General features: G+C 45.9%; 1 protein-coding gene across 3 annotated transcripts in view; it reads right to left on the reverse strand.

Moving 5' to 3' along the window:
- FRAS1 (Fraser extracellular matrix complex subunit 1) overlaps positions 1–22,018 on the reverse strand; it is a 110,665-nt gene that overhangs the window by 50,962 nt on the left and 37,685 nt on the right. For all 3 annotated transcript variants that reach the window (XM_042026872.1, XM_042026871.1, XM_042026873.1), the window contains exons 7-19: positions 20,065–20,148; positions 19,333–19,434; positions 19,045–19,236; positions 15,699–15,788; positions 14,748–14,895; positions 12,730–12,873; positions 12,302–12,436; positions 7,228–7,371; positions 5,752–5,892; positions 5,199–5,339; positions 4,264–4,437; positions 2,097–2,237; positions 684–827 (exon numbers count right to left, since the gene is read on the reverse strand). In XM_042026872.1, the coding sequence (XP_041882806.1) occupies positions 684–827; positions 2,097–2,237; positions 4,264–4,437; positions 5,199–5,339; positions 5,752–5,892; positions 7,228–7,371; positions 12,302–12,436; positions 12,730–12,873; positions 14,748–14,895; positions 15,699–15,788; positions 19,045–19,236; positions 19,333–19,434; positions 20,065–20,148 (1,780 nt within the window). The remainder of the gene's footprint in view (positions 1–683; positions 828–2,096; positions 2,238–4,263; positions 4,438–5,198; positions 5,340–5,751; positions 5,893–7,227; positions 7,372–12,301; positions 12,437–12,729; positions 12,874–14,747; positions 14,896–15,698; positions 15,789–19,044; positions 19,237–19,332; positions 19,435–20,064; positions 20,149–22,018) is intronic.

Below are 22,018 nucleotides of genomic sequence, written 5' to 3' on the forward strand. Positions count from 1 at the left end.
CTGCAGAGAAAACAATCACTGTTGTTTAAAAGGAAGAAATGGTTCATAGAATTAATCTGTGGAGAGCAAAGAAACAAGTCTTTCATAAAAAGACTACCCAAGACACAGATGTAAGCAAAGTGAAGTCTCTGTGAAAAGGAATCATATTAAACTGAGAACAATAGCTTCTCAATGGATATATTCATTACATCTAATGCATTTTTCCCTTTTCTTATGATTCCTTATCTCATTTGGAACTGTTCAGCCTGGATTAAGCCTCACACACCGTAGCTTTTTTTGACACAGAAAAAAAAAAAAAAGGGCTTGATAAAGCTCAGAAAATGTTGGAGCAGTTCCCAGGATATGTTTATACGTGTCTGTATGACGGATTAGAAGCGATTTTTCTTTTTAAACAGATAAATGCAATCAGTGGTTTCAGATGATGGGCTTAAGTGCAGGCACTGAGCACCCACACAGCATAACCCCCATGCAGAAATCCTATTACCTCCCAAAAATGCACACAACAACACTTACTGTGCCAGTTTTTCTTTAGGGCCCCATAAACTGCTTCTTTGGATCACAAATTTTAACTTAACTCCTTTTCCTGAAGGTCTGAGCAGGACCTAAGCAGCTTTCCTGGCAGCGTGAAGGAGCAGGTTAATGGCACAGACACAGATCATCCCACAGCAGCTCCCACTACTCACCCACACAATACCCCACCAGGTTGAGGTACTGCTCCTCCTTGCAGGCTGTCCTGCACTTCCCACGATCCAGAGTGGCATGGGGGTGGCAGGTGGAGCACTCCCAATCAGAGGGGCCATGGCATGTCTTGCAGGATGGATGACAGGCTGGGCAAGAAAATCAACACTCCTGGTTATGCTCGTGGTGCACCCTCTCCCCTCCCTCCCCAAAACACCAGCTCCCACCATCATTCACTCCTACAAAACATGGGCATAAAATGGTCCCATGGCACCAGGGACTGCAGGGCTGTGGTTTGGAAGGCTCTTACGTCCTCATTCTGAACAAACAAGATGAGGAATGGGCTGTCAGTTTAAAAAATGCGATTTGTTCCCTACATTAATCAAGGTATAGATCTACACACAATATAAGAGAGAGAGAGACTGGCTCTGTTACTCCTCCCTCCAGCATATCCTTGTGCATATAAAAATACGAAAGTGGGATGCACGGGGGAGATAAATTAAACTTCTCTTGGGACTGTATGAACACCATTGTGGAATGAGTTTGATATGCATGAGAGGAAAAATGAGGAATGATTTCTTCACCGAGCCCTCCCAAACTGAAGCCTCTAAAGCAGGAATGCCCTGCCAGCTCATTAGCCATTCTGTCTGCTAAAAGCTCAACAAAGAGATGGCAAAGAAAGTGGCTTAAGTGCACTCAAAAATATTTCATGGACTGTTTCTCTGTCCTTCCAGCTTTAAAGACAGATGCCAGATTTCCATGCTACAGATCTGAAGGAGATAAAAATACTACGTCCAACAGTCAGTAAAAAATTCTTAAAAACTACTTTCAAAGCTCTTTCTGAATAAAAGGACACAGCTTGCAAGATGCCACTTTCCTGACACTGAAATTTAAGCCTGAAACCACGTAAAGCAGCACTCAGCAGTTACCTCAGCTCTAAGGTGGCAGTGCACACTTCAAAACTGATGAATCTTTACAATGGCCTGCCAAATAAATCTATTTATAAAGTTGTTCCTTGGCTGAATCAATTGAATAAATAGAGTAATGGACTTTAGAAAAGGTTTTTCTCTCTAAATTTGAGGCTTTGCCTAATAAAAGTATTTTAATTTCCGGTGCTGTCCATTAAAGAGTCTTTTCCACAGCACACAAGCTAGGAACACCATTCTGAAACCAAGCACGAAGTATCTTCAGGGAAACAGTCCTGAGGAGAAAAACGGAGTGTAATTTATGATTCCAAGTGTTCACCTCTCTCCCATTAGGAGGAGATTCCATTCCCTGAAATTGGACTATCCTATTCTCCCCTGAAAATACCTAAACAGCCTCATAAAAATCTGGCAGCATCTCCAATTGCACTGAGAAGTGCCCGCCGGGAGGTGCACGGCACGAGAGGCAGCAGGGCAAGCTGCAGGGGCACTCACAGGAGCAGCGATGCCCGCGGCCGAACAGCCCCTCGGGACACGCGGGGAGGCACCTGCCCGCCAGCAGCACGTGGGAAGCCGGGCAAGCCGTGCAGTCCTGGGAGGAATTCCCCACGCAGCCTGCACAGGAGGAGTGGCACTCTGCAGGGAAGGGAAAAACAAGAACACACAGAAAGCCAAATTAATTCTGGCTTACTTCGCTTGTTACTGCCTCAAAATATGGCCAGAATTGCTTTCTTCCCAAGGATGACAGGAAGGTATTTTTCCTTTACAGGATCCTCTGCTTGTGAGAGGTAGAAAGGAGTACAAAGTGGAGAGCAGTTCCTGAAGGTAAGGAGCAAGCACAGACAGCTGCATATTTAATATTTCTTTGCACCTGCGCAGTTCATTACTGAAATGCAACGCTGAGCTGCTCGATGCCGTGTGATGCTGTTGTCCTCCCTGGAAGAGCCCTGGGGTTCTGCAAACTTACCAGCTGCTGAAATCACCTTCTGTTATCACCCTGCAGTTGCTCCAGGCAGGGTTTTCTATCACTGAACAGCTATCATCAGCCATTCTGGAGCAAATATCCACAGAGGTGGACTGGGCACCTGAAGCGAACGCTCATCACGAGGATGATCCAGCACGAATGAAGAGTGCAGTTAAAAACTGCACTTCTTTCCTGGTACTGACCCAAAACCAAATCATCTTCAGCTAAGCCATCTGATTAAATAAATAACAATATATAAACTCACTAGCTAAAAACCTCATATTTACTAGAGCAGCGGTTGGAGGCCACAGTTTCCAGTGTGTGAGTTGAACACAGACTTCTGGACTCTGGGGAAACAAGACACAGGGCTGGACAGAGGAGATGAAATTAAATAGAATAATTTATATAACTACACTTCGCTGGCTGCCAGAGAGATCTTTAAGGTGCCTTCCAAGCCATTCTGTGACTCTACAAAACCAGCACTTTGCCCTACATATGAACACGCTTCTGTTCTGCACAGTGCTGTGGGTTTGCGTTTTCCAAAAGGTTCAGCCTACAAACCTTGTGTGAGCATTTTATAGTGAGAGCTCAGAGTCTGGCATCTTGAATGCTCACCTCTTTCTACAATAAATCAAACTCCTACTCTAATGCCACCAGTGACACAGCAGAGCCAAAACCACAAGGGCTTGTGCTGGGATTCTTGCCCCGTGACATAAATCAGAGCTGTCACTGAGCTGTGCTCAGGTGTGTTCGCCCACCTGAGGCAGGAATATAGGGATTCCTTCACACAGTTTCTACACCACGACCTGGACTTAGCCAGGAAAACCCATTACCTGCCAAGAAACAGCCACTGCATGGATGGTTCACTACACGAATGCCTTCAGGAATCAGTTCAAAGTACTGGGTACCTGTCTAGGGCACTGTTTAAGACAGAATCACTCCACCAAAAAAAAAAAAAGAAAAGCCACTTCTTCCTTTATAATATCCTCTAAAGCAAAAAAATGAGCTTATACTCATTCCACTGAGCTGAGACAAAGAGATAAAATCAAAATAAATGGACTTAAATTATGTCCACTTTTAGAAGATAGGTTTTTTCAACAGGAAGAAATAGCCATCAGTAGTGTTGTTACTATTGTTATTACTACTACTTTACTTAAGTCACTATCTCTCTGACTGGTGGGAAACCACATGTATCCCCAACATACATCACATTACCCACTTTTCCAAACTCTAGCCTTCATGGAAATGCTTCCTAGTTGATATTTCAGGAGAAGTGATGGCAGGGCATGTAGCAGAAGAGCTTCCACAAAAGAAAAGACTGCTGTGGGATGTCTTGACCTGCTCCAAGGGCTAAGAAGGAGAAAGCTCAGTCTTTTTTGAAAAGGATTTAAGGATTGATCCAGCTTCAAAGTAAGTCAGTGCTAAAAATCACGTACCCAGCTTCAATGGAAAGAAAGCTACACTGAGCTGAGCAGGCTTGAACACAGGCACTTAGAAAGTACCAGAGTCTTTTAGTCACGAGTCTTATGTCGATTACATTTTCCCTCAAAAGTACTAGAACATGCCATTTTGAAAGTTACAGAGTTTAAACACTGATGGCAGGCACAGGGCTCCCAGCACATACAAACCAAACATGGTACCATGGTACGAACTCCCCCCGAACACCCAAACCCCAGGGCTTTGAACAGCTGTTCTCACCTCTGCAGACTCCTGTGCTATCCACATGAAACTGGGACTGGCAGTGGGGGAGGCAAAGGCCATGGAGAGCTCCTTCCCTGGGCAGGTGAGGCTGCAGGACGTCCTCAGGCGCCCGGCATCGCAGGCACTGCGTGGCCCCTGGGCCGGCGCAGGAGCGGCAGGATGGGTGGCAACCTGGACACAGGGGGAGAGAGCCATCAGAGCCACAGCTCTGGGACAGCTTTCCCAGGGAGAAGGTCAAGGGACAGCTTTCCCAGAGACAATGACAAGGCCCAACAACCTGTGCTTTCTACAACAGAACAGGAATTTTAGAAAAATACTTCGACATCGTTCCCCTCACCCCCGAGGAACAGCTCTTTTCCTGAGTAAAGCTGATGAACAAATAAAAAATTGCAGCCCCATGCCACAGGCAGCCAATTCTCCTTTAATTTCTCGAATTGCAACAGTGAGCTCCATCTCACTGGGAGGGACAGCAAGAAATGACAGTGTGAAGGGCTCACACGAAGCAGAAATTCACCTTCCGAATTTTCACTTTTCCCACTGCTGCAAAGATGACCTCGGTCTTTGCAAATCTACCAGATGTATGTGGGATTTCATGCCAGGAACATGTGGAATTTCATACTAGGTATATGTGGAATTTCATACCAGCTGCACGTGGAATTTCATCCACCACTTAACTCATGTTGAGAAAAACTTGGAAGCAATGTACATTTATTTCAGCAGCATACACCAAAAAAAGAAAAATATAGTCCCTGAAATCACTAAATCCTGGGGCTGTGAAAGCTGAAAGCATGTGGGAAAATTCACTTTTTCTCAAAGCAGGAAAATCAGCAGGAAAGGCAGGAATTCAGCATTGACTGGCTTAGCATAGGATAAAGGAAAAACAAAACCTGGTTTTCAGCAGCTGGGCAACTTACTCCAAGTACAGAGCTTACCCTTGCAGATGTTGTGATCCTGGTAAAAACCCTCTCCACAGTTCTCCAGGCACTGGCCCTGGCGCAGTGCCAGAGGGAAGGAACAGGAGGTGCAGTGAGTGGCCAGAGGTCCCTTGCACGTGGAGCATGAAGTGTGACAAGCTGATAAAGAAACAGAGCACACAGAACTGAAACATCCCATTTTCACTCCTTCAGAGTGGTGTTGCTGAATGCAGCCTTCTCCAGCTGTAGAAAATTCCCAGCTGGAATGAGACTCAGCTAGGTGAACTAATGAGAGCAGAAGTGCATATGCATTAGTAAGTACCAACAGTAATAACTCTGGCTCACACAGTGTGTTGAGTATGTATCTCAGCATGTTTCGTGAGGAAAAGGGGTCATTTGAAACAACCCATCACAAGTGAACTGAAGAAAACAAGAAAAAAGATCAAATTCACTGTCCCCACTCACATTTCTGTGCTCTTAGAATTCCCTCCCCACATCTGGGGAAGAGCAGAGAACACGAGGAGGGTGCCTTGAGAGCCCAGGAAAAGGTCATGCAAATTACACCTCTTACCTCTGCATCTTCCACTGCCACTCGGGAAATATCCATCTGGGCACTGAGGAATGCACTTCCCCTCGTGTAACAGCTTCCCTGAAGCACAGGTCACACACCTGGCTGGCTCTGAAGAGCACCTCTCACAGGACTGGCCACAAGCTGCCAAGAGAACGGCTTATTAATGACATGCACTCAATTAGGGAATAACAACAGAGCCATCAACCTCTGCCCATGTCTGGAAACCACCCTATAAATCTTTACATGGCAGTGTACAGCAAGCAGCAGTTACCAGATTGTTCAGGAAGGAGAGGGGGAAAGGGTGATCTAATAAAATGGTAATTTCCCACCTCCCCTTTTTCTTTAAAGTGGGAAAATGCAGCTAAAATCAAGCATGATAATTTTCCTTATCAATTCCTGTGGTCCATATTATCCCAGGCAATCAGCTCTGAAGTGAACTGACCTGTTGTCCAAGAGCACCATGGAACTCTGGCTTCCCTAAGGCAATTTGCTGCTGGATATTTAGAAGAGCCAAGCATTTTACTTAACCAATTTCCGTTTCTTTTCACCAGACAAAACAGATCTCCAGCTGGGTATCAAAATGATAGGTTTGGTAGAAGGTGAAAGGTCTGAATCTCAGAGGTTTCAAGGAAGAGCTATGGGGTTTCAAGAAACCACTGGCAATAAAAACCAAACCTAAGGTAAATTTCCTTTTCAGCTTAAATGATTTTCAGCTATAAGATTTCAAGCCTGCACACTTAAAACATAGGTGAATAAAACTGCCTGGTTTAGACATCAACCAAACTGAAAGGGAACCTGGTCATCCAGAATAAGCACAAATAGCAACAATTTTGCCAATATGTTCCAGGTTTTAAGCTCTCTCTAGTAAGCTGTGGCTCAGACACACCTGTGTGAGCAACACAGCTGAGTCCAAACAAGCCCTGACTGACCATGGATAGTCCTCCCAAGCAGCTGGTGGTGGCTGCCAACAGCAATCCAGGCTAGACTGGAATGCGTGTGGCAAATTTGAGATTCTTTATTTGAGATCTTCTTTTTTCCCCCTTCAGGATCTGTCTGACTTAGGTCTTTTAATTCCCTCTAGCCACCTCTTCTCCCTTTTTCCCAGCAAACCTTCCCAGCTCCCCGAGCACATCTGCTGTGCAGGTATTAGTTACTGTGATGCTGAATTATAATTAAATTTACAGAAACCTGCTGGCAAAGGCCATTTTTCTTTCCGCAGACAAATGGATTTGTCAAGCCCTCAGAAACAACTCAGGCTTTCAAGCTGTTCAGTGAGGAAAAACCCCTTCAACCTTTCAGCATCTGATTAGTGTAAATGAATTAATAATCTCACAAACAAACAGCAGCTTCCCTCACCCAGTATGAATGCACAAGGTGCAGCTGGCTTGTCAGACATGAATAAAGTCACAGCTGCTGCATGGCTAAATGAAATATTGATTCCTGCTTGTGCAGAGCATTTCTCTCACAGGTATTTACCAGTGCAGATCCCATCCTTTGGGTAAAACCCCTGGCCACAGCTGGCCAGGCAGAGCCCCGCTTGGAGCACATGTGATGGGTCCTTGCAGGACAGGCAGTGGTTCTCAGCAGCTCCCCAGCACGACGAGCAGGACTCGTGACAGGCTGCAGGGGAGAAAAGTGCAGGATTAGCCAACAGCCCCCTTCCAGACAGCTCTTTCCAGCAAAGAGCCTGCACCACTGCACTTCTTCGCAGGTTTGCTCAGGCTTTCACTGCCACAGAAAATGGGAAATAACAAACACAACCCACTGCTGCTCTTAGGTTAGAACCCTTCATCCAAGCCGTCCCGGCAGGACAACTTCCAGCTGCATTTTGCATGTGGAATGGGACGCGCAGCACAGATCAGAGCACGCAGGGTAGCTGTTATCAGCCCAGGAAGTGTTGGGAACACTGTAAAGTCCCTGGTGCCAGGGGCTGTACAAGCACAAAGGGAAATAGGAAGAGATCCCATCACAGGCTACTTAAAACTCAGATCCTTGGGGCGACTGCGGACAGTAACCCAGCTCCAGGCACAAACACAGAACTGCGCTGCAGGGCTGCAGTCAAGGTTTGGCAAAATGAAAAACAAGCCAGCCTGCTTCTAGAAACAACTCCTCCTGTCCTTCCAGGTGCAGAAGGAACTGACTTAGGAATCCTCACATGCCCAGCCTGAGTAATTCTTCGGGAATGGGACACAGGCTCCTACTAAATCCTGTGCTACCAGTGGTGCAGCAACGGTGCAAATTACAGTTCTTTTAGCTATTAAGATTTTTTTTTTCTCAATTACACCCAAATATGTTCCAAAGATGTTCTTCAATTTATTATTTCACAATAAGGCAGGTACATGCTTGTGCTCCCAGTCTATGGCAGGTGGGAGAAAGGGAACTTCTTGATTGCCCAGCAAACACGTCTGAAGCTGCAGCCACCCAAGAAGAACTCATCTGTGAGTAGCGTCAGTGCACTGCAGAAACCAGCAGGCACAGCAGCAGCTCATCCACAGAACTAAGAGCACATTATACATGAGTCATATGGCACACAGGGACATAACACCCCCTCCCAGGGGATTTCACTGCTGCCCAAGGCAGGGAAGTGCTATCAGCTCCATCTCACATGAGGGAACTGAAACACCTGGCATTGGAACAGGGAGTGTGCAGGGGGCAAGACACAGGACATTTGAGCTCATGCCCAGCACGTGCTCCTTTGGCATTCTGGATGCTTCTTCTCCACACTTCCACTTTGGTTTATTTTCCCTTTTCTTGCCTCAATTAGCTGTTTGCTCTCCCTCATCTCACCCTCCTGCATCTTCTTTCCCTCCACCTCATTCCTGATCTTTCCAGCATGCTGTGGATCTTCTGGCTCCTGAACACTCCAATGTGAGGGGTGTCTCAAAAGGACCCTGGGCATCCTGTGCTGGACAGGGTCTTCCCTTCACAATCCCAACACAATGAACACCAACCGTCCCATCCCAAGGCAGAGCGTGTGCACATTTTCCTGCTCCAGTCGATAATTTCCCTTGCTGATAAAAACCCCTGCATCTCCTTCCAGCCTGGATGATTCTCAGGGCACGTCTAGACTCGAAAGTTAACTGCAGAGTATGAGTTCATGCTGTAAATTTCTAAGCAGTGAGATGTCCTCACTTCACCTTCCAGACCTGAGTGTTATGCTCCTCTCTGAGCTCACTCTAACTTTCAACATGTTTTTGAAAGAGTGGGTGCCAGGACTCGGATCCTTTAATTACAGACTTCCCACTGCACAACTGGGACCCCTGCCTGTTAACCTGCCTCGGTATGTCAGCACATCTGAACATTTCCAGTCATTTGCAAAGTTGTCAATTCCTCCCTAGAGGTACTGCTCCTTTCCAAGAGACACTTTTCCCTGCTGCCAGCATGACTCTGCATTTAAACAGCTACCAGTTGGCTCTTGCTGCCCTTGGCAAAGCCCTGTGAGGATAGTGAGGCCCCGGCACGGGTTGTCCAGAGAAGCTGTGGCTGCCCCATCCCTGGAAGTGTTTAAGGCCAGGTTGGATGGCGCTCTGAGCAACCTGGACTAGTGGAAAGCGTCCCTGTCCAGAGCAGAGGGGTTGGAACATGATAATCTTTACAGTCTCTTCCAACCCAAACCATTTTGTGATTCCCTGATTACAACCCTGCCTTCAGAAGCCCTGGCTCCTTCAGCGCTGGATCCCTGCCAGGCTCAACAGCTGCTCCTCGCCCAAACACCCAGGCACCAACTCCGTGGAAAGAGCCGGGGGAAAATGGAAGCATTCAATGAGCCACTGCCAGCTCAAACATCTTTGCCTGCAGCAACCAAGTGGCTGTGTGAAAATAAATCAACAGAAGTGACTGCACAGCCAGGAAGCTGTTTCCACCCCCACTGGCTACTTCCAGTTCGGATTTGTAGGGGCTGTTTTGCAGCTCACCAAACTGTCTCTCAGCAAATGCATAAAACACTCCCAGGCCTGACCACAGCAGGAGGGCAGTGCCAGGGATGTCCCAGTAAGAACACAGAAGGCACTGCTGGGCTTTGGCGTCCCACCGATCTGTGCCACCTCTCCCCTGCATCCTGCCTGGGAGCTGGGCAAGCTCAGCTTAGCCACGCTCAGGCCCGGCCCCTGGGGGATCCTCCACAGCCAGGGACAGCAGGGAAATGCAACACATAGGGAGCAGAAATCCAAGTGCTTTGCTCCAGAGTGAGCCGGGTCTGGTGGTGTCAAGTTACACACTTCAACATTCGCATTTTGGGAGATGAAAGCAGAAACACTCCAGTTCTGCCTGGGCTTTTGAATAATCTTGAAAACATAAATAATTAAGTTAGAAAAATGCAGTGAGAGCATTGAACACTGCAAGTCCTTCGAGCCCTTCTGTTCTACCATGCAAAGATAGTTTACTTTTTCTTCCCTTTGCTTTGCCTTAGGTGGGGGAGTTCTGTTTCTGCCAAGGGAGAACCCACCACTCTGCCTGACACGAACTGATCCACGATCTTTAAATCCACTGCTACATAACTGAACTTATTACCTTTTATTCTCAATTTTACTTTCTCTTAATGGTTTTAACTCTTCACAGAAGCAAGTGGAGGGATGAGGGCAGGAAACAACCCTAATGTAGGATTAAAATAGGGCAGAGATCAAACAACTGTAATCAAAAATTCGAAAGAGATTCAATTAGACCAGCTGTTATAAAACATGAACAAAAGGAAAGGCTAATTCACTGTGTTTTTCTACAATGCAGACAACAGTGCTTCACCAAGAGGACAGAGCAAGAAACCTGGTGTTAAGTCTCTTTCAAGTCCAGAGCGAGTTCCTCAAGAGGGAGTTTACTGGAACTATAGCAATTAACACAGTCTAGTTCCTCCTTTCTGTGATTTAGGAACATGTTCATTGTAGATGTTAAAACCATTATGAGGAAAATCTTTCTGAGCACTCTGAGGCCTGTCTCGACAATCTGATCAGAGATTCACAGAAATAAAGAGGATACAAGGAAAGAGTGAATGGCAATGAATTACAGACCACATCTGAAATGTAAGACTTTCTCCACTGGTTTGACTTCATGCAGGAAATGCAGCCAGGCAGAACTAAAGCAAATTGGTTTAATTCCCTTGAGGAAAGAGGAACAAATTTTCCCAGCAACATTCAGCTACAAGCATGCGTGACTGCAAATTTGGATGGAGTGTACAATCAGTAATCGACAAACCAGCAATAAAATGAAACACTAGCCTTTCCCTGGCCCTTCAGCAGTACATGGGCACTGCCAATTAAAACACCCGGAGCAGGTGGAAAGGAAGTGGTAAAATAAAACCAAGTGAAGTCGAAGATTGTTTGATACTTAAGTCTATAAATTCTTTTGGACTGGGTCTCTCTTGTCTATTTATACATCCACAATGGTGCCCTGGGCTGTAGTGTCTGCCAGAGGACACAGGTTTTTCAGACTTTCAAACCCTGAAACAAGTGGTCAGCTCTTCAAGGGAAACCACTTCAGGAAAGGAAGCTGGACTTACCATCTAAAGTGCTTCGCCCTGAAATGTGCCAAAAGCCCGAAGCCTGTACTTAATTCTAAGCAGGAGGGTTAGTTCCAAAGAAATTAAAGCGATGGCTCAGAAGTTAAGCATTTGCTCCACCCCTCTGCTGAATCAGAGCTGCAGAAATAATTAGAAGCCTTCTACAAAGGCCAACATCAAGATGAGAAAAGTGTTAATTTTAGAGAAAACAATTAAACTGCCATGATGAAAAAGCAGCTGCTTTACAGTTTGGGAAGAGTTTAAAGTATTTCAAAGGAGCAGGAGAAGCCCGTAAAAGCACTGTCATAGTTCCATCAAAGAGAAAGCTAACTTCCCAATCTTACTCCCAGTCTTTCCAACTGCTAAGATAAAGAATTTAGACACATCTCAGCATTTTATAGAATTACTAATTTACTTTGTAAAAATGCTTCCTGAGAGCAGTGAGCCCAGTGCACTTCCAGGAAGAGTGCATAGTATGGATCAAATGAATAGCAAAACAAAGCAGGAAACTTCTTCAGAAAGTGTCTTCTGAGTCCTATCAATCCCCCACCCCTCCAAGCAATTTTCTGTACACCTCAAAGTACCATATCCTGAAAGGGCTGGCATGAGCAGGCACAGGCAGTCTGCCCTGAAGCCAAAGAAACACACACATCCTCCTGGATCAAAAGGCAAGGCTCAGGGTGTCCCATCATGAGCAAAATTAGGGCACACATCCTGCTCCACACCCTTCGCACCACAAAACACACAGTCACATTTCCAAGTGAAACTGCAATTGAAAGAGGAAGTGAAAAACGTCGGTGGTGAAAAACATCGGTGTTCAAAATGAGCAAAATGAGCATAACTGCTCCACTGAGGAGCTGTCATTAATATTTCCCCAAGCAGCAATCAATTTTACCCTGTATGACTTGGTTCCTCTGCTCGCTCCTTCCTTTACTCTAGAGTGAACATTAACACCTATGTCAACAGCAGATGCTGCAGGAGAGGGGGGTTTTAGCTCAGGTATGGCTTTTGCCTGCTCTTTTGCCATCACAGAGGACTGCAGCCTCTTTTGCTTCGAGGTACCTGTGCAGAGGAGCTGATCCTGGACGTAGCCCTTCCCACAGGAAGTCACACACTGCCCGTCCTTCAGCAGCAGGGGTGTCTGGCATGAGGAGCACTCAAATCCATTGGTGCAGGCTGAGCAGGTTTCATTGCAGGCTTCCAGGAGAAAGAAGAGAGAAGAAAAATCAACCCCAAATACCTGATGCAGAAAGACCCCTCCCTGCTCCGACAAAATGAGACGATTTTGCCTCATTTTAGCTGGAGAGCTCAGGAATTTGCATCTGCTTCCGTCTGAAACCTCACCAAGTCTCATGGTTACAGCACAGCTCATGCCTGAATGCTTTTCCAACCAAAGCGGGGCAATCTCTTCAGAAGGAACCCATGGGATCCCACGGCCAGGAGCACAGCATGCAGCACAGAAGGGGGGTCTAACCCCTTGCAGAAGTTACCTAAGCAGGCCCCCCCGTGCTGGTAGAAGCCCCGTTCACACATCTCCACGCAGCGCCCGTCCTGCAGCCGCTTCCTGGGGTCCCGGCAGGAGTCACAGTGATCAGAGGCCTGGGAGCAGCTCTCACAGTCCGGGTGGCACGCACCTGGCAGGGGGAGAACACACAGAGGGGGAAAAGAGCAGCAGTGTTGGCAGCCAGGAAGGAACAAAACAACACAACTTCGAAATCAAAGTGAAATTCATTGCTTATTTCTCTGGGTGGTACAAGGTGTGCTAGATTTGGAGAGGGATTTTATATACCAGATTATATCGAAGCGGCTAAATATTTTATGGCTCTGTTTAGTATGTGAGAAGTCATTATATAGACTCAGATTTTCTAGGCAATTGATTAAAAGGGTATTAATTGTCCACGTGGTTTCTCAGCAGTAAAAATTGTAAGTCACCAGAAATTAACGGTCCGAAACAACCTGAATTTGAGAGTCCTTAAGCCAAATCCTGCAGTGAGTCAAGACTCTGTGTCCATGCCAGGTCAGAGTACAGGTGACAGACTGTGACTGCTCCCTCTCCAGAAAAACCTTGATGCCACAGCACCACAGAAGTAATTCCTGGCCACAGGTACTTGGAGAGATGCAGAACGCAACAGTTTTTCTCTAGGTGCAAAAAAGGCCTCTCTGCTCCAAACCAAGTGTTCTCAGGGAGGCTCCAAGCCAAAAGTTCTCAGTGAGAGGGAGTAATTGCTGGTTTTAACATAAATACAGCACTGCCCAGGGGCTTTTTGCTTTCCCCTGGCTGAGAAGGAGTGGGTTCTCTCTGCCAGCTTCCCCCAGCACATCTCTGAGAAGCAGCAATCAATTTTTGCTGGCTTTATGGAAGCAGATGCAGCAGGGGCTGCTGTTCTGGGCTCACAGATTGAACTGCTGCAAGCTGCATTTTGCATTTGTTTCTCATCCCCACCACTGAAAGACAGAAAAACACAGAGGGAAAACAGCAGGTTTGGGTACGGGAAATTGCCAGTTACCTTTTAGGACACAAAAAGTGCAAGTTTGGCTCTGTATGTCCAATACCATGACTCCAAAGCTTGGGTTTTCCAAAGTGCTACCTTGATGGAAGCTAAATGGCCAGATTTTCAAGGATAACCAGCAGACAGAGGCACTTCTTGATAAGTAGAAGGGAGAGGGGCTGAGAAGACTTTTATCTGTCCCCTCCTCAGCAGCCTGTGCAGATGCTGTTCCCTCTCAAAAATCCAGGACAATTCCATCAGAGCTGTCTAAGCCCTGTTTTCCTCACTTTTCTATCTGTAGTGCTTTGCATTTCCATTAGCATGCAACAAATAACAAGCTTTAAAACAAGAAGATGGCAAATGTGCCCAGGCACTCCAGCACAATTAAACTGTGAAGCTATTTTCTTCTTAATGAGATAAAGCATTAACTGGAGCACCCCGATAAAACCAAAGTTATATGAATGCAACAAGAAGAGCTACAAAAAAACCTAGCAACCCACACCTAAAGCCTCCCAACTATGAAAGGTAAATCCAGGGGAATGACAGTATCCTGGAGAAAAAGGAATTTGTAGGCAAAATTACCATATTGCCAAGGCTATCCTAGTCTTTCCAAACAATTATTAACTGGCAGCCATTCAGCCTCAGGTGAGCTTGTGGAACAGCAGTGTAAGCACATTCTTTCTTCTTCCCACTCCCAAGAAATACTCAGGAGCCCATAAACTCCAAAACTCACGCTAGGATTCAGAAAGGAGAGGTGGAAGAAAAAAGAAAAAGACATAACACTTCCAAAACACCAATCCTAAGGAGAACTTCTTTTGCCAAAAGAAAGCTGTCATTTAAACCAGGGGAAGTCACTGGGAGCCTCAAACCTACCTAAGAACTGAATTGCACGGAAACGAGTTAATTAGCAAGTGCAAAGTGGAGACAAGACAAGACTCCATGCGGGGATCAGACAGGGGCTGGGGGAGCGAAGGGCGCAGGGGTTCCCGAACAAGGCAAGGACGGCCCTGGCACTGTACCTGGCTGGCAGCGCGGACAGCAGTCTCCCTTCCCCTCCGGAGGCAGGCTGCCCCGCGGGCAGGGCGGGCAGGAGCGCTGGAAGCAGGTCACTGCCGCGTCCCGGCACTCGCATTCCCGGCACGGCCCTTCTGCCCAGGTCTCCCCGTTCTGCAGGAGAAACACGGCTTCAGAGCCAAGGAGAGCCTTGGCACTGAGTGGATTTGCCGGGCATGGAGATCTCCGGGTGAAACAGCGCGGGGATGAAGGGGTCGACACAAAAGAGACAGCAGGCATTTCAAATGATCACAAAGCTTTTCTGCCAGCTCCTCTCTCAGAAAGGACAAAGCACCAGCTGGAAAAACCCTGACACCTTAGTGTTTTACCTCACCTAGGGCAGAGAAAGGGGTCTGAGCAAAGAAAGGCTCAGCATCTAAAAAACCCCCAAGCAATTGATTAAACTTCTCATTTCCCACATCTGTTGGCAAAGAGCAGCTTATCAGCTCCAGTCCTCATCTGTGAGAGCAATGAGAAGTCCACTACTGGTATATTTAAACCAAGATAATCAATGTTTCCTTTATCTTTAACTTCAGAGGGAAGTTCCTTGAAAATATTAATAATGGGCTCCTGTTGCAGTAAAGATCATAATCAGTGGGATACACTGGCAGAAAGCTCCACACTGCCCCAGCTTCTATTTTACAGGATTAAAATCAACTGTCTTTAAGAAATGTGCAGGAAACCTATGAGTAGGGATATGAAATATTAAAGGGGAATGATTGATTGAACTGCACAAAGGAGACCAAGAAAATTCTGCAGCAGATGCACACAAGAAGCAATCTGCAGGCAATATTAATTATTTTTCTGCTACACTTGCAAATAATACCCTTCTCAGAACTGGAGAGGGAGAGCCAAGCCCTCCAAACCTTTGTGAGCAGAACTCACTCTTCCCTGCTCCAAAGTACAAGGATACTCACAGCTTTGGTATGTTCTTTGTAAACACAGTAACTATGACTGGAGATACATTCAGGACAGCACTTCCCCTCTAAGTGAATTAATTCTTCACCCTGTGAAGAAGAGAAAGGTTGCAGCAATGCAAACGGAATCAACATCGCCAAAACCACTGTGGAATGCCAAGGCAGAACAGCTCTTGCCCTGGAATGCAATCTCCAATATCTAATTTCACCTTATCTTCTCTCTATCCCAGTTCATCTCTGTAGGTATAGTTTGAAAAATGTGCTTAGTGAATATTGCAGTTGCAGAGCAAACCTCAGAAAAGGCCTCGGAATTCAGCGATAAGGCCATTATTTCATCCCTAAATCCCACAGAGAAATACTCCCCCTTTTTACTGTGGATCACTAGGATTGCACCAGACCAACCTCAAGATTTCAATGCACAGAAGCTTACCTTCATTTTGAATGTTCTACTTTTATTTTCCCAGGAGAATTTCAAAGCACATGCTCTATTTATCCCAGATGGAAAAAGCCTGTCCTTTGTCACAACCGTACAACTCCGCAGATTTCACTTAAATCACTTCGGTTTGAAGATAAGAATTTAGCAGCAGGAGAAAGGAATAAAGTGCCCCAATTCACCACAACTCTTTGTGCCCGAGTAGAAGCTGAACACTTAGAAAAGAGAGACACTTTGTCCTAGGGAACCAGGACACAGCTCACAAGAAACAGCTTCAGTTTCCAAGATTACCAAATAGTTTTTTCTGATTTATGCCAACTGCATGTCTGTTCCAGGATAATTTTCCCTGTGCCACACTGGCACAATCTATTTTCAAATGGGAATTATTAAAGACACGGCCAAGGTAACAGCAGCACTGGTCACTGTTGGGTTCCCCAAGGGAGAACGCCTAAGCCAGGCCACGCTCTGGCATCCCAGGTGCATTCCTGAGCAGGGGAACAGAGGAGGAGCCATCTGGTTCTCAGTCACCGAGGACCACACACGGCCTAAATCTCTCTCTGCTGCTTCTATACATTTCTGCTCTTCAATTACTCCAAAATGCCTTTGGCAGGGTTTGGATCTCATGTCACTACTGTGTACTGTAAACTCTCGCATCCCCACCCACGTGCATAAACACAGGCTATAGGAAAACTGGGAGCACCTATCCATGCAACATGGCTTGCCTAGCCCAAAAAAATGCAGCTACGCTGCTCTGCCAAGGCTCAGAAAAGGGAGAGGCTGTGAGAGATAACTTGTGGCTTTGCTGCAGAGAGATTGATCATATTCCAGGTTGAGAACATGTACTCCCAGCTCACAGCCTGCTCAAAATGGCTTTTTGAGGATTAGGTCAGAATCAACATGGACACTTTGCTGGACAAGTTTGCTTGAAAGGGTTTGGAGCTAAACCTCTTGCAGTTCCTATCTGTGGTGTCATTATTACACTTTGAGTAGGATGATGTGACCAGAAAACTAATAGCGCCTTATGAAGAGAGAAATCCAAGTGCTCCTGGCTTCACGTCGCCTCTGATTTATCGAGGCAGGTGCCTAAATAAACAGACCTGCAACTTCAGAAGGAAAATACAAAGGACAAAGAAAACACAGCATTTGTTTTCTGAGTGAACATTTTCTTATAATCAATTAAGGCACATCTTGCACTATTGAGGCAAACTATGACCAAACCTGGCTTGGGGAGTTTTGAACTCTACACGTTAACATCTCCAGCTATTGTTCTGGAAAACACCCCTGGCTTTTCTGAATAATGGATTTTTTTTGTCAGTACCCAAGATGTGAGTGTGAATATTAACTAATCCTCCCCACTGAGCCATGACAGCACGCCATCATCATTAGTGTAAATGATCCAATTTACAGCCAGGAGCACGCAGGCAGCTCACTCAAACAGCTGCAAGTGCACAAGATTTTATGGCAACCACGGCTTTTCATCCAGCAAAATCTCTCTGTGCAGTTTCAGGTCGGGTGATCAGCAGCAGCACCATGGCAGGGGTGACTTTGGGTCCCACACTCAGTGCATTTTGGCTGTTTCAAAGGCACAGTCACAGGTGAACAAACACTTTTATACCTTGATACGCCCTTTTTGGCACCATTTGGGAGTCCATGTGTGGATTTTCACTCCTTTGAACACTCATTAAAACAACCTAATCCAGTGAAACCATTATGTCCAGGCTTTGGCTGGACTTCAGACACACCACAAGGGTGCTGCTGCTCAAGATTTCAGCACACACAGGCAGAGTCACCAGAAAAGCATCACCACTGAGACAGAAAACCCAGAAGGCTACAATTCCTTCCCTTTTCCTCACTGACACTGTGGAATAGTAGGTATAAAACAGGTAAGAGCCCACCAATTAAAACAGATCATAGAATCACAGAAACATTTGAGTTGGAAAGGAGAAGTGGCCTTGGACACTTCCAGGGATGGGGCAGCCACAGCTTCTCTGGGCAACCCGTGCCAGGGCCTCAGCACCCTCACAGGGAACAGTTCCTTCCTAATACCTAATCTAAGCCTACTTTCTGTCAGTGTGAAGCCATTCTCTCTTATCATGTCACTCCAGGCCCTTGTAAATAGTCTCTCCATCTTTCTTGGAGCCCCTTCAGGTACTGGAAGGCCACGATTAGGTCTCCCGAAAGCCTTCTCTTCTCCAGGCTGAGCAATCCCAATCCTCTCAGCCTTTGCAGTGACAAACAACACAGAAGTCTTATCCCACTGCAAAAAACCCCAATTCAAAGCATATTTGTACATGTGTGGATGAAGCATTCAACCCTATCTAATGCATTTTGCACATCCACTGCAGAGCAAATATAACATAACCTGGCAGGGAGGATATTTGTTTTGGAGTAAACAGCACTGAGAATAAAACACCTTGCCAGCTTCACTTCCACGCTAAGAGGGGCATGGAAAAAATGAAGAAAAGTAGAACACCGACTTCCATATCCAGCTACCTTACTGAAGGCCACTGTAGCACACAGAATGAGCATAAAATGAACATTTCTTAAGCTTTTAACTATCTCTGACCTGTACATTTTTCCCCATGTTCAGCTCCTGGTAAATCCAATGATCACCACTGAACCCTCTGTGTGTCTGACCCTCCACTACAGCAGGCAGACACAGCATGGGAGGGAATCCAAGTTAAATTAGCCACTGATTCACACTGGTTTGCTTCACAATGGAAGCCCACTGTGCAAACTTGCACGGGCAATCCCAGGTTTGCTCTCCTTCCCTGTGAAGTGTTTTTGAGGGGATCACACAAAACAAGGGCCGGTTTTTGGAGCGCCTCAAGTCAAGAAAAAAGAAAAAGGGAGGGGAAAAAAAAAATCCCAAGACTTGACACATCCATCTTGGTAGAAGAAAGCCTTTCTCACCTTGGCACACTCTACTTTGGCACACTCAGCTCCCTGGCAGGTGACTTGCCCCTCCTGGCACACGCAGAAGTCACAGCGGGTGCTGTTCCACATCTCTCCGTGGTGCCTGATGGTGCCACCGTCCAAGCAGCTCCCTTTGGAAGACACACACTCCTCACAGCACTTCCCGGGGCGCTGCACCTTGTTTTCCCCCTGAAAACATCACCCAGCAGTGAGCAGGGCTGTCTGAAGCCCTTGGCACAGCAGAAGGTGTAGCTGGGGTATCAGAGGCGGGTGATTTTTCAGTACCTTCTCACAGGTGACAGAGCCACAGGTCTCCCTCAGACATCTGACTTCCCCTCTCTGACATGCACACACAGTGCAGGCATTTTTTTTCCACTGTTCCCCATGCTGTTGAAAAGGAACATGGATACAGTTGTTTAACACTCCTGGCAAATAACCAAATTCCTTCCAGAAACATGAGCTGCTTATGGAATATGATGGCTCCTTCTGCACGTCTCTATCAGATAATAAACTTTTCTTAAAAAATGCTGATCTCTACATGATCATCAAACAGGAAGAAGAGGGATGAGGTCTAGATGACACTGTGGGTGTGTATTTCTCATTAATTGCAAGCTCATGGCATTGGGGAGGCCTGAACTACTATTATTAGCCAAAAAAAAATCATTGACAGAAAAATCCCACATACATATATTCATTAAATAATGCATTAAACTCATTCCAGATGAAAAATGAAAGCTATAAATACTTTGACCACCGGTGCTTTCTGCTTTCCTCCTTCAAAACAAGTGTGAAAAGAAAGTGCCTCATCTGCTTCACCCTGCAAACTTCCTTTCCGCTGGCCAGCAAATTCTTATCTAGGCCTGATTTCTTTCAGCTCTCCTGCCTTTCCAGGAGGGAAAAAAGAAGTGTTTGTACTAAGCTATCAGTGCTGGCAGAAAGTCAGATGCTGGGGAGAAGGGAAAAGAGAGATGTGCCAAAAAACTGGGAGTGGTTTTGGTGTGGTTTGTCACAAGTCACCTGGAACGCTCTTCCTGACACCGAGCAGGGCTGTGGGACACATTCTGGGCAGCATTTTCCAGGAGCAAGAACCATAACTTCATCCTAAACAGAAGGCAGAGACAAGGAAAAGAAAGCATGAACAGTTAACGGGGGGATCAGCATCAGTGCTTGGAATTCCAGGCATTTAGCATCTGTGGGATAACCCACTGCCACTCAAGGCTTCGTTTTGGCCCAAAAAGCAGCAAAAGAGCAGAGTAAAAGGCTTGGAAGATGTTTTCTCCTCCTCAATTTCTGGGCTTATTTAGATGGCAACTGAGGTCTGAATACATGGAGAGATGCAGACAAATTCATTCACATGACATAAAGTGCTCATATTCAGGCATACAGATATACAGAGGAAAAAATAAATATACAGCTATGCAGGGAAGCACAATAAAGCAGGAGATGGATGAGAGGAGTTTTTTTCTGGAATGGCCACATTTTGAGGTTTCGAAGGTGTGATTTACACTCACCACCTCTCAGGCATCTGCACTGTTTTAGTTAAATCCATCCATACTGTCTGTACAGATGTTAAATTACGCTTAAAACTGGATTTTTCTAATTTCAGGGTTTTTATGACGGATTTAAATCACGTTGGAAAAGGCTGGCACTTCACACCAATGTAACTTTTCCTGCATGCCTCAACTCCAACCATCCAAAAGGTGTCTAATTCCACTGCTCCCAGTCTGCATCCATCCAGTGGTTTGGAACAGCACTGCTCATCAGCACCTCCCTCCAGCCACACCAGGATGAGCAGAGACAGACTGGTGGTCTGCAATTAGAGTAGGAATGCCAAGCACCATCACCTCATCTTCTTCATTAGTCAGATCCTGGGCTTGCAAAGAAAGAGTGGAAGACTTTGTACAAAAGTCACCAAGGACAGATTTCCCAGCAGAGTTAAAAGAACTTTTTTGTGTATTTTGGTGGCATGCAACAGGAAGTTTTTGCATTATTTTCCTTCAGTAACTAGGGAAGAGCAAAGTTATCTGAAAGATGGAAGATGAGAGTTTAATCCTGGGAGAATTTTTGTCGTAGCTTTTGATGGAGTAGAGAACGAAGGAAGGGACAGAGATAAAGGCCCATGCAAGAAAATGTTAGGTTTGATTGAGATCAGAACAGGTTCCTTGCACATCCTGCTAATGTCCCTTCCACAGGGAAATGTCCTTGGTAGGAAATATCTGGAACACCATCAGAATTGGCTTTCTGCTGCATTAACTTGGATGCTGCCAGCCAACTACTCTCAAATACATCACAGCAACAACACAGTCACTCCTGTTTTCATAAATTAGATCCTAATGATTGCTGATTAAACATTAGTGCAATGGCTCAGCAGGTAACGCCAGTCCAGCTGGAGTGGGAAAGGAGGGCTCTAAAGCTGGCATAAATTTGTTTTAATGCAGAGTACTTAGTAAATGAACACTAATGGAATATCTCAGGACAAAGCAAAACACAATTAGCACGCACACACACACACGAACAGGTGGGCTTTCTTCTATGCAAAAAAAACTGTTAATTGTCCAAACATCTGGTCCAGTAACAGAAAGCTGGGAAAGCATCAACATGGAATAAAGTTTATGAGTATTGCTTTTGGTTTTCTCAGTGAAGAGTTCTCAGTCAGGGAGCTTTTGGATCAATCATTGGAGCGTGGTAAGAGATTCAGAAAGAATCGGAAAATGGCAGTCCCTCAAACATAAAGTCAAGGTCAGAGACAAGGATTTCCAGGGAGCCAGTTCTAGGCATGCTGTTGGAAAGGAGTACACCAAGGGGCCCAAAAAAAGGGTACAATGGGCCCAATGAAAAGGATCCAAAGAGCACAGTCACACCCTTCAGCACGTTCAATATAATAACACAAATTCTAAAAAATGAGTGATTTGCCCAGAGTTCGGAGTACTGTGTACAGTTTGCTGCCTTTACTAACCCTGTGTTAACACTG

The sequence above is a fragment of the Corvus kubaryi genome, unplaced genomic scaffold, assembly GCF_017639235.1.
Source record: "Corvus kubaryi isolate FWS band 111438036 unplaced genomic scaffold, C.kubaryi_AGA036_p1.0 37292, whole genome shotgun sequence".
NCBI lineage: Eukaryota > Metazoa > Chordata > Aves > Passeriformes > Corvidae > Corvus > Corvus kubaryi.